Source organism: Gobio gobio (genome assembly GCF_949357685.1).
Source record: "Gobio gobio genome assembly, chromosome: 6".
NCBI classification, from domain to species: domain Eukaryota; kingdom Metazoa; phylum Chordata; class Actinopteri; order Cypriniformes; family Gobionidae; genus Gobio; species Gobio gobio.
In genome coordinates this window covers 40529046-40544140 of record NC_137102.1, presented here as the reverse complement: position 1 = coordinate 40544140, position 15095 = coordinate 40529046, and the positions used below count along the sequence as shown (strand labels likewise).

The 15095-nt window shown below is 39.2% G+C and overlaps 1 protein-coding gene across 1 annotated transcript; it reads left to right on the top strand.

The window, feature by feature from the left end:
- Nucleotides 1-913: 913 nt before the first annotated feature.
- fggy (FGGY carbohydrate kinase domain containing) lies at nt 914-14887 on the top strand. The gene is made up of 16 exons (XM_079819143.1): nt 914-1050; nt 1721-1904; nt 1998-2109; nt 2176-2327; nt 2403-2491; nt 7513-7628; nt 7705-7833; nt 9485-9588; nt 9663-9770; nt 11014-11075; nt 11143-11293; nt 11719-11793; nt 11891-12011; nt 14151-14245; nt 14320-14381; nt 14541-14887. Exons 2-16 carry the CDS (start codon nt 1725-1727, stop codon nt 14638-14640), a joined length of 1656 nt encoding a protein of 551 aa, XP_079675269.1. The 5' UTR covers nt 914-1050; nt 1721-1724; the 3' UTR covers nt 14641-14887.
- The last annotated feature ends 208 nt before the right edge of the window (nt 14888-15095 follow it).

Genomic DNA, 15095 nt, shown 5'->3' with positions numbered 1-15095 from the left:
CAATACCAAGGACACCAACGTTGTAATATAAAATATGACTTATTGAACAATAATAACCATTATAAAGTTTGTATTTAATATATATTATTAAATAAGTTGTATTTGGATACTTTATCTGTAATTTGAGTCAAAAAACTAAAACTTAAAAAGGGGGCAGACGCCAAAACACTCGTCTCCTGCCCTCAGTGTAAAAACGATTCACAGGTCAATCGAGGCTGAAGAATCAGATGAGGATCCACAGCGGAGAGAGGCCGTGCACCTGTGATCATTGCGGAAAGAGCTTCACTCTGAAATCAATCACATGCCCAAGGCCTCGTTCGGGGAGAGGAAGAAGAGGCCAGAACACTCTAACAGACATCAATCTGATAGTAGTTTAACTTTAACCCATTGTTCATAATTTTTTGTTCATTTTCACTTTTACTTCATTTTTGTACTTCAGTGGTTGATTAAACTCTTTAATCACTTTATCACAGCTTATTGTGGCGCATTTTTTTTAATGTTGATTATTCTTTCATCAGGAATAACCCTAACCCTAATTTTTGAGAATTGTTTGATCTTGAGGCTTCTCAGCAAACACAGAACAACGTTTCCCTAACGTTAGTATTTGGTTATTTTTTGGAAACCAAATAATGTTAGAAACGTTTTATGATTTATTTTTTGCATATATTATTTTTAAATAACATACAATAACGTATACAGAACGTAATGGATATTTTTATAAAATTAAACTAACCTTCCATTTTAAATGTTGCAGATGTTTTTGTGCAGAGCTCTGAAATAGCTTATTACGGCATTTAATAAAATGTAGAAATTATATAAATCAAAATGCGTTATAATGATTAATAAACCGTTAATGTGGTATGTATACCATATGATCGACGGCATGAGCGAGTCTCGCGCGCTCGTACTTTTTGGTCACGTTCGAGTGCCGTAAGCAAAAGTCCAAAGTACCGACACAGTACATGTGAATTTTTTTCCTCTTCACGCGCTGAAACCTGCGGAAGTGAACGAGAGTCAACGCGTTTATTCCTCCAGACGCGCGCGACGCCGGTAAGAGTTTTACTGTGAGAGACATACAGTGATGTAAACACAACAGCTGCGAATGGATAACCTGCCTGAAGATAATGGTTTCTGTTTCAAACATTTGCATGAAGGAAATTGCACTATACTGAACGCTGTATTCAGTTTTATCATAGTGCAGTAATAGTGAGATTACCTATTACAGTAATGAGTAAACAATAACTCCCACGTGTGTGTGTGTGTGTGTGTGTGTGTGTGCGCGTGTGCGCGTGCATGGGTCAATGACATGACGTGTGCATATATGTTTGCAAAAGTCAGGTGGCACAACTGCAGTGAATACATTATTTAACCTAAATAAATAGTACATTTAAGCTAAGATTGTCTATTATGACTATTTTTTTATTTTTGTTTTTAAATAAATTAAAGATATTTTACACTTTCTATTATTTTCGTGATAATTTTGTAATAAGTTTATGTGCCACTATAGTATCAGGCAAAGAGAAGTTGTTCACACTTTATATTAGGTGTCTTTAACTGCTATGTACTTGTTTTCGGCAACTAAATATTTACAAATATTTGGTTACAGTACCACCTGACAAAAAAAGAAAAAAGATTGTAAACCATTTCAAATATATTCTCAAAATATGCTGTACAAACTTTTTTAATGCTTTATTTGTCATTGACCTGTGTGTGTGTCCAGTGAAATGAGCAGGTATTATGTGGCGGTGGACGTGGGCACTGCCAGTGTGCGAGCGGCTCTGGTCACTCCGGATGGTCAGGTCAAGCACACGGCAGAGGAGCCCGTGAAGATCTGGGAGCCGCGAGCGGATCATTACGAGCAGTCGTCAGAGGATATCTGGAGCCAGTGCTGCCGGACCGTGAAGGTGAGCCGTGAAACGGTCAGCCCTCGCATAAACAGATCACGCTGATGACACCATCTGTGTTGGTCAAACAGGCAGATTGCGTGTATTTTTCAGAGAGTGACTCAGGGAATCGATGTGGCGTGTGTTCGAGGAGTCGGGTTTGATGGCACCTGCTCACTGGTGGCTCTGGACCGGCACTTCCAGCCTGTGGCTGTCAATCACACAGGTGAGGCACGTCCATTTTCCATCCGGAAAAAGTCACCCGGCGCTCTGACCGAGTGTTGTCTTGCAGGCGTCCGGGAGAGGAACGTGGTGATGTGGATGGACCACCGGGCTGCAGAGCAAGCTACTCGGATCACAGACACCAAACACAGAGTGCTACAAGGGGTCGGTGGGGTCATGTCGCCCGAAATGCAGCCGCCCAAACTACTGTGGCTCAAAGAGGTGAGGTGCAGATCGAAAAGAGCAGTGAGAGGACTGTGAACACTGTTGACACTTGTTTTTCCTTTTCGCGGTTAGAATCTGCGGGAAACCTGTTGGCAAGAAGCGGCACATTTCTTCGACCTTCCAGACTTTCTGTCCTGGAAAGCTACAGGGTCCTTATGCAGGTGAGACGCAGGATCTGAGTGTCTGTTTTATAGATGACATTCATTCTGTGAGAAAACACCTTTAGGACTTTAAAGCCACAAAACCGCTGATCCAGCTCAATATATATCAGGGTTCCTACACAGTTTGGAAAAGTATGGAATTTGATTTGAGTTATTTCCAGGTCTGGAAAAGTATGGAAAAAAGAAAGCAAAATATGGAAAAAATATTTGCATTTCCAGACTCGTGCCCCCATTTACTTTTCTATTGTAATATTATAATAATACAAAATTAAAAATTAAATGAAATTAAATGTATCATACAAGAAGTGTGTTTTCATGGCAGCTGTTCAGTGATTCTTTAGTGATTGTCAAACACGACTGAATGAATTAAAGGTGCATTTTTTCATAAAATTCTTAAAGGTCCCGTTCTTCGTGTTTTTTTGAAGCTTTGATTGTGTTTACAGTGTGCAATATAACATGTGTTCATGTTTCGCGTGTAAAAAAACACAGTATTTTTCACACAATTTACTTATCTGTATACCGCTGTTCTCACCGTCCTAAAAACGGCTGGTGATTTCCTTGTGTTATGAAGTCCCTCCTTCAGAAATACGTAACGAGTTCTGATTGTGCAAGCGGTTCCTGTGCTGTGATTCGACCACAGCTTAGCGCACGTGAAAGCGGTTCCTTTGTTGTAATTTGACAGCAGCTTAGCGCACGTTGGAAAGGTCACGCCTCTTAACGGGGAGATGTATGCGTTCAATAATCTCTACAGCGTCCCTGGGAAAGCCAAACAAAGGTGATTTGACTCCTGGATGAAAATAACAGCGTCTCGACGACATGGCGATAAACACACTCAACGTAACAGTTCATTTTCTCCACGCGACCGTCCGCTTCTCCACGTGGGACAGCAACAAGACCGCGCCCCCTTTTTCGCGTTTCTTTGTGGGCGGAGGTTAGTCTGTTCTACTGCTCTACTGACGTAATTAAAGAAGGAAGTACCAGGATGTAGTCCAAGCCGGCCGTTCGCTGTAGGCTTTGAAAGGGAACTTCTGTTAAATAAAATATCTCGCTTGGCATTGAACTTTGAGCTTTATAATTTTACAGGTATTATTTATGCTCTAACAGCAACATTACACACTAACTAAAGTTTGAACAACGGAATCGCGAAGAAGGGGACCTTTAATTTTAAACAAAATTCAGGTTAGAAGCATTTTGGGTTTCTTCTCATGATATTCGTAGCACCATATTACAGAGCCTCTAAAAGGACCTTTGCAAAAATACTTTGTAAGTGCATGAGAAACCATTAAACTTTGCGTATAGGACAATACACACTGAGCCATCAACCCATTTCACAGTGCATTTTGAACACTTTTCACAGTACCAGTCTTTTTTATAGACCCTTGAAATTGGCAAATAGGAAAGTTCATATAGCCGTATTGTGCCATCAGCTCATTTCATGTCATGGTTTCTGCGCCACCACAGAAGATGCTTTCAAATAGACATTAGGCCTTGATATTAGAGCTACTACCCTATCGAAAGACACATTTTGAGCAAATAGATCTCTATTAATTCATGTGTGTCTATGCTCTTGTTTTCTTCATAGTAAGATGGCATGTACTCACAAAGGAAATAGGTTATAATAAGGGCTTGACATAATTTTTTTTCCTCAGCAGCCCCTGTGGCTAGGGGTTTTCCAAAGTTACTAGCCACTCAGCATTTTCACTGGCCAAAATTTAGTTTTTTGGGAAATTTGTAGATGACATTCATTCTGTGAGAAAACACCTTTGGGACTTTAAAGCCACAAAACCGCTGATCCAGCTCAATATATCAGGGTTCCTACACAGTTTGGAAAAGTATGGAATTTGATTTGAGTAATTTCCAGGTCTGGAAAAGTATGGAAAAAAGAAAGCAAAATATGGAAAAAATATTTGCATTTCCAGACTCGTGCCCCCATTTAGTTTTCTATTATAAAATTATAATAATACAAAATTAAAAATTATTAAAAAAGCTAAATATGGAAAAAATATTTGCATTTCCAGACTCGTGCCCCCATTTAGTTTTCTATTATAATAATACAAAATTAAAAAAAAAATGTTTTTCCTCAGCAGCCCCTGTGGCTAGGGGTTTTCCAAAGTTACTAGCCACTCAGCATTTTCACTGGCCAAAATTTAGTTGTTGGGAAATTTGTTGTTGACTATATGTGAATGACCACTGTACACACCCAAATCAAGTCTATATGAAATGTATAACATGGCAGGTCATCAACTAGGCCTATTTAGCTCTGATTATGTTGTATGTAAAGCTCCTTAATTTAGACAGAGAAACACTAACAGTTGCTTGTCTGAAAAAAATAATGCTGCGTCCCAATACTTAGTGCTGTTGCTTAGTTACATGCATCCTGTCACTGTTTAAACTGCCCTCTAAATCATCTCGTCACAGTTAAAATCCCCACATTCAATTTAATTTCCTAACATATCGGAGAGAAATATAGTAGCTCTATACCTCTCTACTTAACCATCAGACTCACACACCCGTCATGTTTGTTGTTTTTTAACACCTTTTATCCATGTAATGTTCTAATCGATTCCTCGTCCAACACCTTTGGGGGGAACGGGGAGGTTATTGCCCACAAAACCCCCAATATTTGGGGTTTGTGGGTAGTATTAGCCGTTAGAGTGTGCATCGATTTGCACTTTGAATTCTGACTGGAAGTAGTAGACCATCAGGGTATCTTTGGAATACTCTTTTCAACATACTACGATTTGGGACATTCTAGTCTACTATTTAGGACGGGTAGTATGCAAATTGGGATGCACCATAAGCTTTTGGTGAAAATATAATTAATTTTCAAGCAATATTCTCATCAGTCTTCTATCAGACATATTTAAATCTAGCATATTTTGTGTATGAGCCCATACCGTAGCCTAGTGAAACACACATCCATATTTTCATGTGATTTGACAGTTTATTTAATTAAATATCAAAAATCTAAAAAGGTGTGCACTGTGCATCATACCTGACCATCATTATGACTGTAAGTCATTCTCTTCAAATGCTATTGAGGTTAGAAATGTGTAAACTAATGTCATACATAACTTTAGAGACGGTCTCTAAATTTACAAATATCGAATGTCCAACGTCAATCCAACTTTATGCCAGTCACATCAGATGTGCGATGGTTCTGCTGTGATCTTTGTTTGAAGCTATTTTCGCTGCTGAAATAGAACAAAAACAGTCAATCGCTGTATGATGAATGTATCTCCGTACATCTCTGCTTTGTTTATGATGAGAGTGCAGATTTCAGTGAGTGAGAGCGCACTCTGAACAAATCTCTGGTTAATCTGAACGCCTCTGATTATTAGACATTGCATTCATAAGCTCAACAGAATCCTGTATGATTGGTTATAATGCACAACGCGATTATAACAGATGCCTTTTGAGAAGACTACAATAAAATTCAACCCTCCAAAGTGCTTAGTGGGAGTGACTGTTACACGCCACAGCTGAAATACACCCGCAAATAGCGGGTTGGCAGGTGTTAATGGCAAGCCCTGGTTGTAGTATATACAAAACTATAAATTGTATTGCGTCAGCACACACAAAAAAAATTCACATATGAATAGCTTCTCGGGGGCATGAAAAAGTGTCTTGTGTGCATACAAAAGTCTATATATATATTTATTTTTTTTATTTTAGGGGCTCTGTATGTTGTCACTTTGAAAAAAGTGATGAAAAAAAAACCGAGAAAATACAAATATTTGCAGATGACTGTACTATATACAAAATATAAAGCTGAAAATAATGCTGTATGAACCAATTATGTTAAATATTGGTTACATTTGGAAATTTGAAATGGAAAATGTTTAGGAACTCTGATATATGTAGTACATCTAGTAATGTAAATGAAATGACTTCATATATGATAAATCAGATCCATCACTTGTCACCAAGACAAATGTTTAAAGTGGTCATGACATGGATTTTAATTTTAATTATTTTAATATGTTCCTTGAGCTTCACTTAGTTGTACAGTATGTAATAGTTATGTCCAACATCGTTTATATGTTTTAAATATGAGGGAAGAACAAAACACTAGACTTAAAGTATTAATCAGACAAAATTATTTGCCAAAAAAAGTCAAACTACAGTAGCAGGTTTTTATTTTACTATGCAAGTTATTAATATTCTGTTTGGTCTCGCTTGTTTTTGCATGTGTTCATAATTTATTTGTATGACCGCTTGGACAAACATTTTGTCTGCACAATTTGGCATGTTTCATTATCACAAATAAAACAATCGAATCTTAACGATTATGATTGCAAAACCACATTTTAATAATACTTGAATAAAGGGTGAAGATGTCAATTTTCCTCGGCCGGGCATTAATGTATACACAGGAATATTATTATTTCAAGTCTGAGATCTGTTTTTAACACACGGCTCATTTAAGGCTTGTCAGTAAATGCCTGCTATTCTGATTGACTAATGTCATTGTACGCGAGTAATGATGCGTTCAAGTTATGTCGGATGGATCGTACGTATGAGTTGAGTTTTCGAGTCAGTGTGAAAATATGGTGGATATAATAAATGCAGCATCTGTACTGATCGTAAATGTTGAAATGAAATTAATAGGTTGCATGTAAAAATGCGATAGTGCTGTTTAATTATGTAACGATTAAATTTGTTGCACCTTCATGAATTGAATACAAACATAAAAAAATCTAAATCACTGCTTATGCGCTTTCTTTATTCATCGTTTTGTAGAAGTGGAGGAAACTTTTTTTTTTGTTTATTTTTGAAAACTCATAAATACAAAATTCAGACGAGGACATGAATTTCAGTGTTTTACTTCCATACGTCCACGATTGACTAACTAGTTCCCTCGATTTGCTAAATCGTGTGTACGATTTATTAATCGAGGGAACAAATTAGTAAATTGTGCGCACAATGAACTTTTTTTCTTGCACGTCATGTGCGGGGCTCCATACATGACCCCTGTTATCTCAGTTTTCCTCACAGCCTCTCCTGCGCTTCTGATGCAGGTCTCTCTGTACTCTGGTCTGTAAGTGGACGTATTCCCCGTCTGAAGGGTGGGACGACACCTTCTGGAGCGCCATCGGCCTGGAGGACCTGATGGAGAACAGTTACTCTAAAATCGGTGGAAGAGAGTAATGCTCCGGTGTCTGTGTGTGTGTGTGTTCAGCTGGTTGTGTTGACTGATAGTGTGTTTGCAGGCGAGCAGACGTGTTGTCCTGGGACTCCTGTTGGACGAGGACTGACCGCAGAGGCGGCTGCAGATCTGGGCCTGAGACCGGGAACGGCTGTGGCCGCTTCACTCATAGACGCTCACGCAGGAGGGTTAGGTACAATATGCCATTGGAGACGTTCAGGCCAGTGTTAATGCAGGGCTCTTTGAAATGAAGAGTGATCACATTGTCATTTTAACACTGAACCTAAAGATACCGAACCTAAAGGAGTAGAGATACTTTCACAACCTGGTCGGCTTTTATGGCCCATATATACGTTCACTGTGTGTGCGTAGCCTGTATATCGTCGCTGTCCGATGAAAACCGTGTATGTCCATTTTGCCGATTTTGAGATTTTTCGACGGATTGAATGTCCAGGTTCATTTCCGTATACAGTATGCTTCACATATCTAAATGGCCAATGAAAAGTTGTGAAATCATGACATCTGATTTTCACGTATATCCATTTGGTGTCAAAGCTGTCAATCATGCTGCGTATCTCCCCGCCCTGTGTAAGCACCTGTGATAGCCGAAAGTACGACATTGAAGCTCTCCACAGTTTAGTTCGAATCTAGTTCTTCACAGATTAGTTTGCTTGCTAGTATGTAAATAAACTCGGTCTCATTGATAAGATTCAAACTTTTTCTTTCTTAGTCAAACTGATCAAATTATAGCCTGTAATGCTACTGTCATGATTGTCACTAGAACATGTCTCACTCATACTGCTATCACCGCTTGCCAGAGGCTGAGAATGTCCAGCACGTATTCCTCTGTCAATATGAAACGCGACTTGGCCATTCTAATTAATGATCGGAAGAACGCGTATCGACCACCGTTACTGTAAAATATGCACGTATGTCCATTTAAAATCAATTTTGGTCAAATGTGGATTATATCATTACACTGGCAAGAATATGGTTACATGTAAAGATGCCGTACCAAGTATGACAACGCTACATTCAACTGCTTTTGAAATACGGTGTTTTTTTCACTTCCTGAAAAGTAACCGTTTTGGACATACGTGAGTTTCATTGGGCAGTGACAATATGATGGTATTTGACCATCTGAGATCTCGTGAAGAGTCAAAAAAGCTTGACCCGTCCTGACCCGTCTCAATCTAAGCCTTCAGATGATATATGACAATAAATGAACAAGCAAAACATGTAAACTAGTGTAAGATTTTACTGGCAAAACTAGGGTTTTTCATCCACTGGTCAGTTTTGAGCTATATTTTGCTCTATTTTGTCTTCTTTCAGACTAGCGGAAAGAAAACCCCCAAAATACACATTTAAGTGTTTCTTTTATTGCATCTACTAGTGTCTCAATCCAGAAATCTCCACTTCAGCAGCTTTACACACCATTTTACTCATATATGTATTCTGAAGGGTTTGTCCTGTGTCATTCACCTGATTTGTATTTGGGGATTTTTTTTTTATTTCTGTCTATTGACAGTATTTTCTGATTTATGGAGTGATAAAAAGAGAAATCTAGAATCCTCTCAGAAAAAACATATGTCACGAAATCAAACAGGAATTATAAACCTGGCTTTATTCAATGTTCAGATTTCAGTTCTGGGAATATATGCAAATTAGTGCATATTTAATTAGATAATGCGTAATTTTCATATTGTAATACAAAAAGCAATTGTGTTAATGTACTGCGATTAATCACCTGGGGAAGTGTGTTGAGATCTGTGAGTTTAAATCTGTGTAGTGTGTCTTGCCTTAAAGACTGAAATATTTTGTGTAATTTCATTGTCTTGTTGTAGGGGTCATCGGGGCCGACGTGAGGGGACACCAGCTGCCCTGTGAAGAGCAACCCGTCACGTCCCGTATGGCTGTCATATGTGGGACATCCTCATGTCACATGGCTGTGAGCTTCAGTTCCTGAGCGTGTGTGTGTTCAGAGCATGTGAGTGTTGATGTCAGCTTGTGTCTATATCTCAGGTGAGCACACGGCCACTATTCGTCCCTGGGGTCTGGGGCCCGTACCTGTCTGCTATGCTGCCGGGACTGTGGCTTAATGAGGGAGGTCAGAGCGCCACGGGACGACTGGTGAGTGCAGAGCATTCAATCACATGTATCTTTAATATGGAAGGAAATGCCAGAATGCACTCGTGACAATGGACGAAATACATTAAGATTTCATTCAATACTGAAGGCATCACATGGCTGACTTGTTTAGATTTAACATTGCTATCGTTATTCACACCCTATCGAACATACTTTTTATTCCAAATACAACTTGTATAACGCTACTAACATTACCATTTGAGTTGAGCTCTACTATATTTTACTTTCGTAAACCACAACGTAATTAAACGTTTTATAATATAATAATTATAATTTGTTACATTTATAAAGCGCTTTTCTAGGCACTCAAAGCGCTTTACATAGAAAGGGGGAATCTCCTCAACTATTAGAGCTTTGCACACACAAGTTATTCTGTACAATTTCATAATGACAATTTGAAATTAAACCCAAATGTGGGTAAAAATGGAGCGTAACGATCACTATCAACAAATCACTGGGCAATTTGGCGGGTTATGTTTCACAAATCATGTTCACTCAAATTGCTGGCGAAGTTTATGTAATCTGCGCAGATTTAGAACGCATAATCAATTGATGTTGGACGAGAAGTCTTGACTCGCAGTCTCCGCTCTAATTCATCCCAAAGGTGTTCTATCGGGTTGAGGACAGGACTCTATGCAGGCCAGTCAGGTTCCTCCACACCAAACTCGCTCATCCATGTCTTTATGCACCTTGCTTTGTGCACTGGTGCACAGTCATGTTGGAACAGGAAGGGGCCATCCCCAAACTGTTCCCACAAATTTGGGGGCATGAAATTGTCCAAAATGTCTTGGTATGCTGAAGCATTAAGAGTTCCTTTCACTGGAACAATTTGGAGGGGTGTATTTGAATGCGATTCGTTCATAAATTCTTCGTTCATTTATTTTCAAATACTTATGGATTAATTGAAAATAATATTTTTTAATAGACTCATTTATAACATTTTATCCATTTATAAATAGACTCATTTATAACATTAAAAAGAACATTGTGTCAGAACAAAAGTAAATTAAATTTTATTTTGTTTAATTGTCTAATGTTTTGTTTTCAGAATCGTGGGAGAACCGTGATCTGTATAAAAAAAATAAAAAAAAAGCATTATAATCCAGGATTCTGAAACATTGTGACATTGTGACACACATTACAAACACATCATGCACTATATATTCTGGTGATTTATGTGGAAATGTATGTATATCTTAATTAGAGCAATGTCATGTGCTTTCAGGTGGACCATGTGGTGAACGGACACGCCGCCTACAGGCAGCTGAAAGAGCAGGCGGAGAAGAGGTGACCGTCAGTCATTCTGATGCCGTCTCTCTGATCTCTCTCAGTCTGATTGTGCTTTCCTCTGCAGTGGGAAACACATTTACTCCTGCCTGAACCTCCATCTGGAGCACATGTCTGGAGACGCAGCATTTCTGGAGCAGCTGACGGCAGGTCTGCACATCTGGCCTGATTTCCACGGCAACCGCTCTCCTCTGGCCGACCAGACTTCACGGGGCTTGGTGATGAACGCTGTGCTCATTACAGATTAGCTCCCCAAGACATGTCTCCCCAAATAACAGGACACTAAATAAGGACACAGCTGTTGCTAGGCAGTTACTAGAATTAGAATATTGAGAATGGGGGAAAATCCCTCCAAATTTGAACATTTACAGTAATGAGTTTTTTTAATTATTATATTTTTTGGCTTTTTTGGAGAGGACAGTAATGTGAATTTAAATGGGAAATGTTCTTAATGACAAGGAAATTGTGACATCTTAATGGCCCTAGAAATATTTTTTTTCTTTTTGTTCTAGAAAGAACAATTTTCTTCAGGTTAAATATGAGTTCTTATATTAAGCCAGTAAGAACAGATTGTTTTCGCTTTTATAACAAATTTTTACTGTGGAAGATAGTTGTTTGATGATGTTACTGCTGGTTTGTGCAGATTGTGGGACTCACTTTATCACAGACGCTGGATGATTTAGCTCTGCTGTATCTAGCAACACTTCAGGCCATCGCTGTAAGACACACACTCACACACGTATCTGACATGGATGATCCTTTAAATGTTCACGTCTTACAGTGTTAACATGATAATGTCACTCTGTTGTATAAAGCTAGGCACCAGACACATCATAGATGCCATGAGAGAGGCAGGACATGACATCACAACCCTCTTCCTGTGCGGGGGTCTGAGCAAGAACGCTCTGTTCGTGCAGACACACGCCAACACCACGGGTAAGTGCCCTTCATCTGTGCGTCGCTGACATGTGAAGCTTTTGTTCAGTGTAGAGACTAGCTGATACACTGATGTCACATGGCTGTCAACATCATCACACAGCTAACATCAGTCTCTCAGCTTTGTGTGTGTGTGTGTGTGTGTGTGTGTGTGTGTGTGTGTGTGTGTGTTTGTGGTTAGTCAGTGGAAGTTGTAGGTAGGTCAAGGGTATTGAAACCCTCTGTTAAAGATTCACACATTCAATTCACCATCACATGCAACAAAATCAACACACATATTATACATGGTTTTGTAAGCTCACGTAAATGTGACAGCTGTAATTTAATGCACAAATAACTACACATCAATTTGCATTTGTGTACTGAAAAAATACATATATGATTGCACTGTTGTATTTTTAATAACTTTTGAGACTGTTATTTTACAAGCCTTTCGATCAGTTACATTAAAGAGCTCTAAAGACCAGTTTCACTGAATCCCTCAGGGTCTGTGGAAGAGAATTAATGCCACACAGAAAAACTCTTACAAAGCAAAAGCTAACACTTGTGATTCATGAACACTTCTCTCACTTACTGTACATGATCTCACAGCATCCGTCATAGGAAATCAACTCGTGAATAATTAAGACACGCCTCTTCTCATTGTATAAAGACATGCAGTCTCATGAATGACACAAATGAGTCATAGAAGTACAATAGCTGTAAGAAAACATCCTGTGACATCAACACCAAGAAGGTTTTGATCCTGGAAGTTGAAAATAGTGCAAAAAAAACTTGAAACTAACCAGTTTACTCATACGATTAAAATGAACAGATGCTAGCGTCATCTTTTGGGTTGAAGTGCAACACACACACCTCCCTTAAAGGTGCACTATGTAAAAAAAAAATGTGTTAAATATCCAAAAAACACTATGCCAGTGTTATGTATTTTGTTCAGTTGAGTACAGTTGTACTACAGAAACGTTAAAGGGTCATGAAACCCTAAAACACTTTTTTTGAGATGTAAACAGATATGTATGGGCTGCACATCATTGAAAACACTAAAAGCACTCATTAATGTTATTTATATGTGAAAAATAGTTATTTTTGCATTTTTCAGAGCGATTTCTGTCTTCCGGTTTGAAAAGCTGAGTCGGAGCAACATCACAAAAGCTGACGTCATCGTGTACTTTCGGCCTAAGTATGGGCTGGTCGAACATGCTGACGTTGAGCGATTCTCGACATATATTCATGACATAAAGCTCATACAATCCAGTCACTGTGCTGTAGTATGCATAAAATATAATTTAGTTATTATGCATGAGACAGTCACTTCTGTCAGGTTCGTCTTCCATCATTATTGTTGAGACATGGTGGGGAAGTTTTGGAAGCAGCGTGTGGAAAAGTCAAGGAGGAAAGTGAGGTGTTGTTTTCAGCGTGTCGTGAAGGTGCTCCTTTCGTGTGGGAAGGATTACTTTCGTGTGGGTAAAGACCGATAATCCGCGGTGGAACAGCCAAGGCGGATGGTCGCGCTGATACGAAGTAAGGGCGCTGAGCAAGCTGTAACCGGGACGCCGTCTGTGGAAGCCATTGGTTTGGTAAAGTAAAATGAACTTAAGGAATCGCACATGGAACCTGCAAATTAGCTCATTTTAATGCGCCTAATGACACTCCCCTATTTATGCAAACCATTCCCTCTTTCCACACAATACCCATCCCACCTTTTTGCAGTCGACCACGCCCCTTTTTGGATGCCTTTTCAAATAGGTGTGAAAAACACAGCTGCAGCAGGGGGGTTTCATGACCCTTTAATTATCGCATCCATGAACATGATTTCTGGCCAAGTCCTATCCCGATTCTTTCCACCGGCTGTGAGGTGAAGACCACATGTCCCAAGATTCTGCGTTCAAACATGGCGTCATCAAACTACGTCTTTGTTTTGAATAGGCGACCTCTAGCGGACGAAAAAGATACATAGTGCATCTTTAAAATAAATGTTCATGACACTTTAATGTTGAGCAGACTCTATACATCCACTAAAATCACCAAAACACCAGCTGATTCAAACACATTTAGAGATGAAGAAGGATCCTGCAGACATGCGTGCATGCATACGCTGGACCTGAGGTTGTGTGGTGTGTGTTTGTGTGGATGCTTCAGGGCTGCCGGTGGTCCTGCCGGCCGAGGCAGAGGCCGTGCTGCTGGGATCTGCTGTGATCGGAGCCTGTGCTTCATCTGACTGCGGCTCCATACAGGTACAGCACTGCACCCGACACACACTCTACTCATGACAAAGAGACCATGAAGAACATTCTGCCTTTCTTTTTAGGAAGCAATGATGAAGATGACCAGAATCGGGCATGTCGTCAGACCAAACCCTGAGTTAGAAAGGTACCATTCACTGATGTTTCCCCTAATATAGCATTGATCCATGAGTAGCTAAGATTTTATTACTTCAGTACCAAATACAGTCATAGATCAGGATTCTTGTGCTCATGTATCAGCACTTCTTCCCTCCTGTACTAGTAATACAAATTTGTCTCTGAAAAGCTTTTACAGAAGGAAGTATGCAGTATTTCTGCGTCTTTATGATCATCAAAAGGAGTGTGTGGCGCTGATGGAGGATGATGACGGCCAGATTAAACACTAGAAGCGACTGCTTCAAATGACCAAAATCACTAGATTTTCATGAATATGTCCTTTAACTGAACATTATAAGTTTTCAGCCTTTTACACATGCAGAGATATTTTACACAAATGAGAATAGTGACGAAAAAATCAACAGTTAAAATTGTGATAGAATAAAAAAAGTAATAAAAAAGATAAAGTTTTCGGACCATAACTGGAATCAGTGTTGAAATATGCATTTCAGAGCAATAAAAGTATTTTTACAGATCAGTTTTGCAAGATTTATTCTTGTGTGTGTGTGTGTGTGTGTGTGTGTGTGTGTGTGTGTGTGTGGGTTGCCTTTGGCTTGCTTAGTTGGGGACACTTAATATTTTCGGATAAAAACCTAACTGAGCTGGATGATGACATCACTGTTTTCTGCATATTTACTTTATAGATGAATTAAACTCATTAAATGATTAACTTTAGACAGTTATT

Excerpts from the sequence above, each read along its gene's own strand:
- fggy (XM_079819143.1), top strand. The coding sequence starts at position 1,725 with ATGAGCAGGTATTATGTGGCGGTGGACGTGGGCACTGCCAGTGTGCGA. Across the intron at positions 2,110-2,175 it reads TGTGGCTGTCAATCACACAG|GCGTCCGGGAGAGGAACGTG; the intron begins GTGAGGCACGTC and ends GTTGTCTTGCAG. Across the intron at positions 14,382-14,540 it reads CCAAACCCTGAGTTAGAAAG|CTTTTACAGAAGGAAGTATG; the intron begins GTACCATTCACT and ends GTCTCTGAAAAG.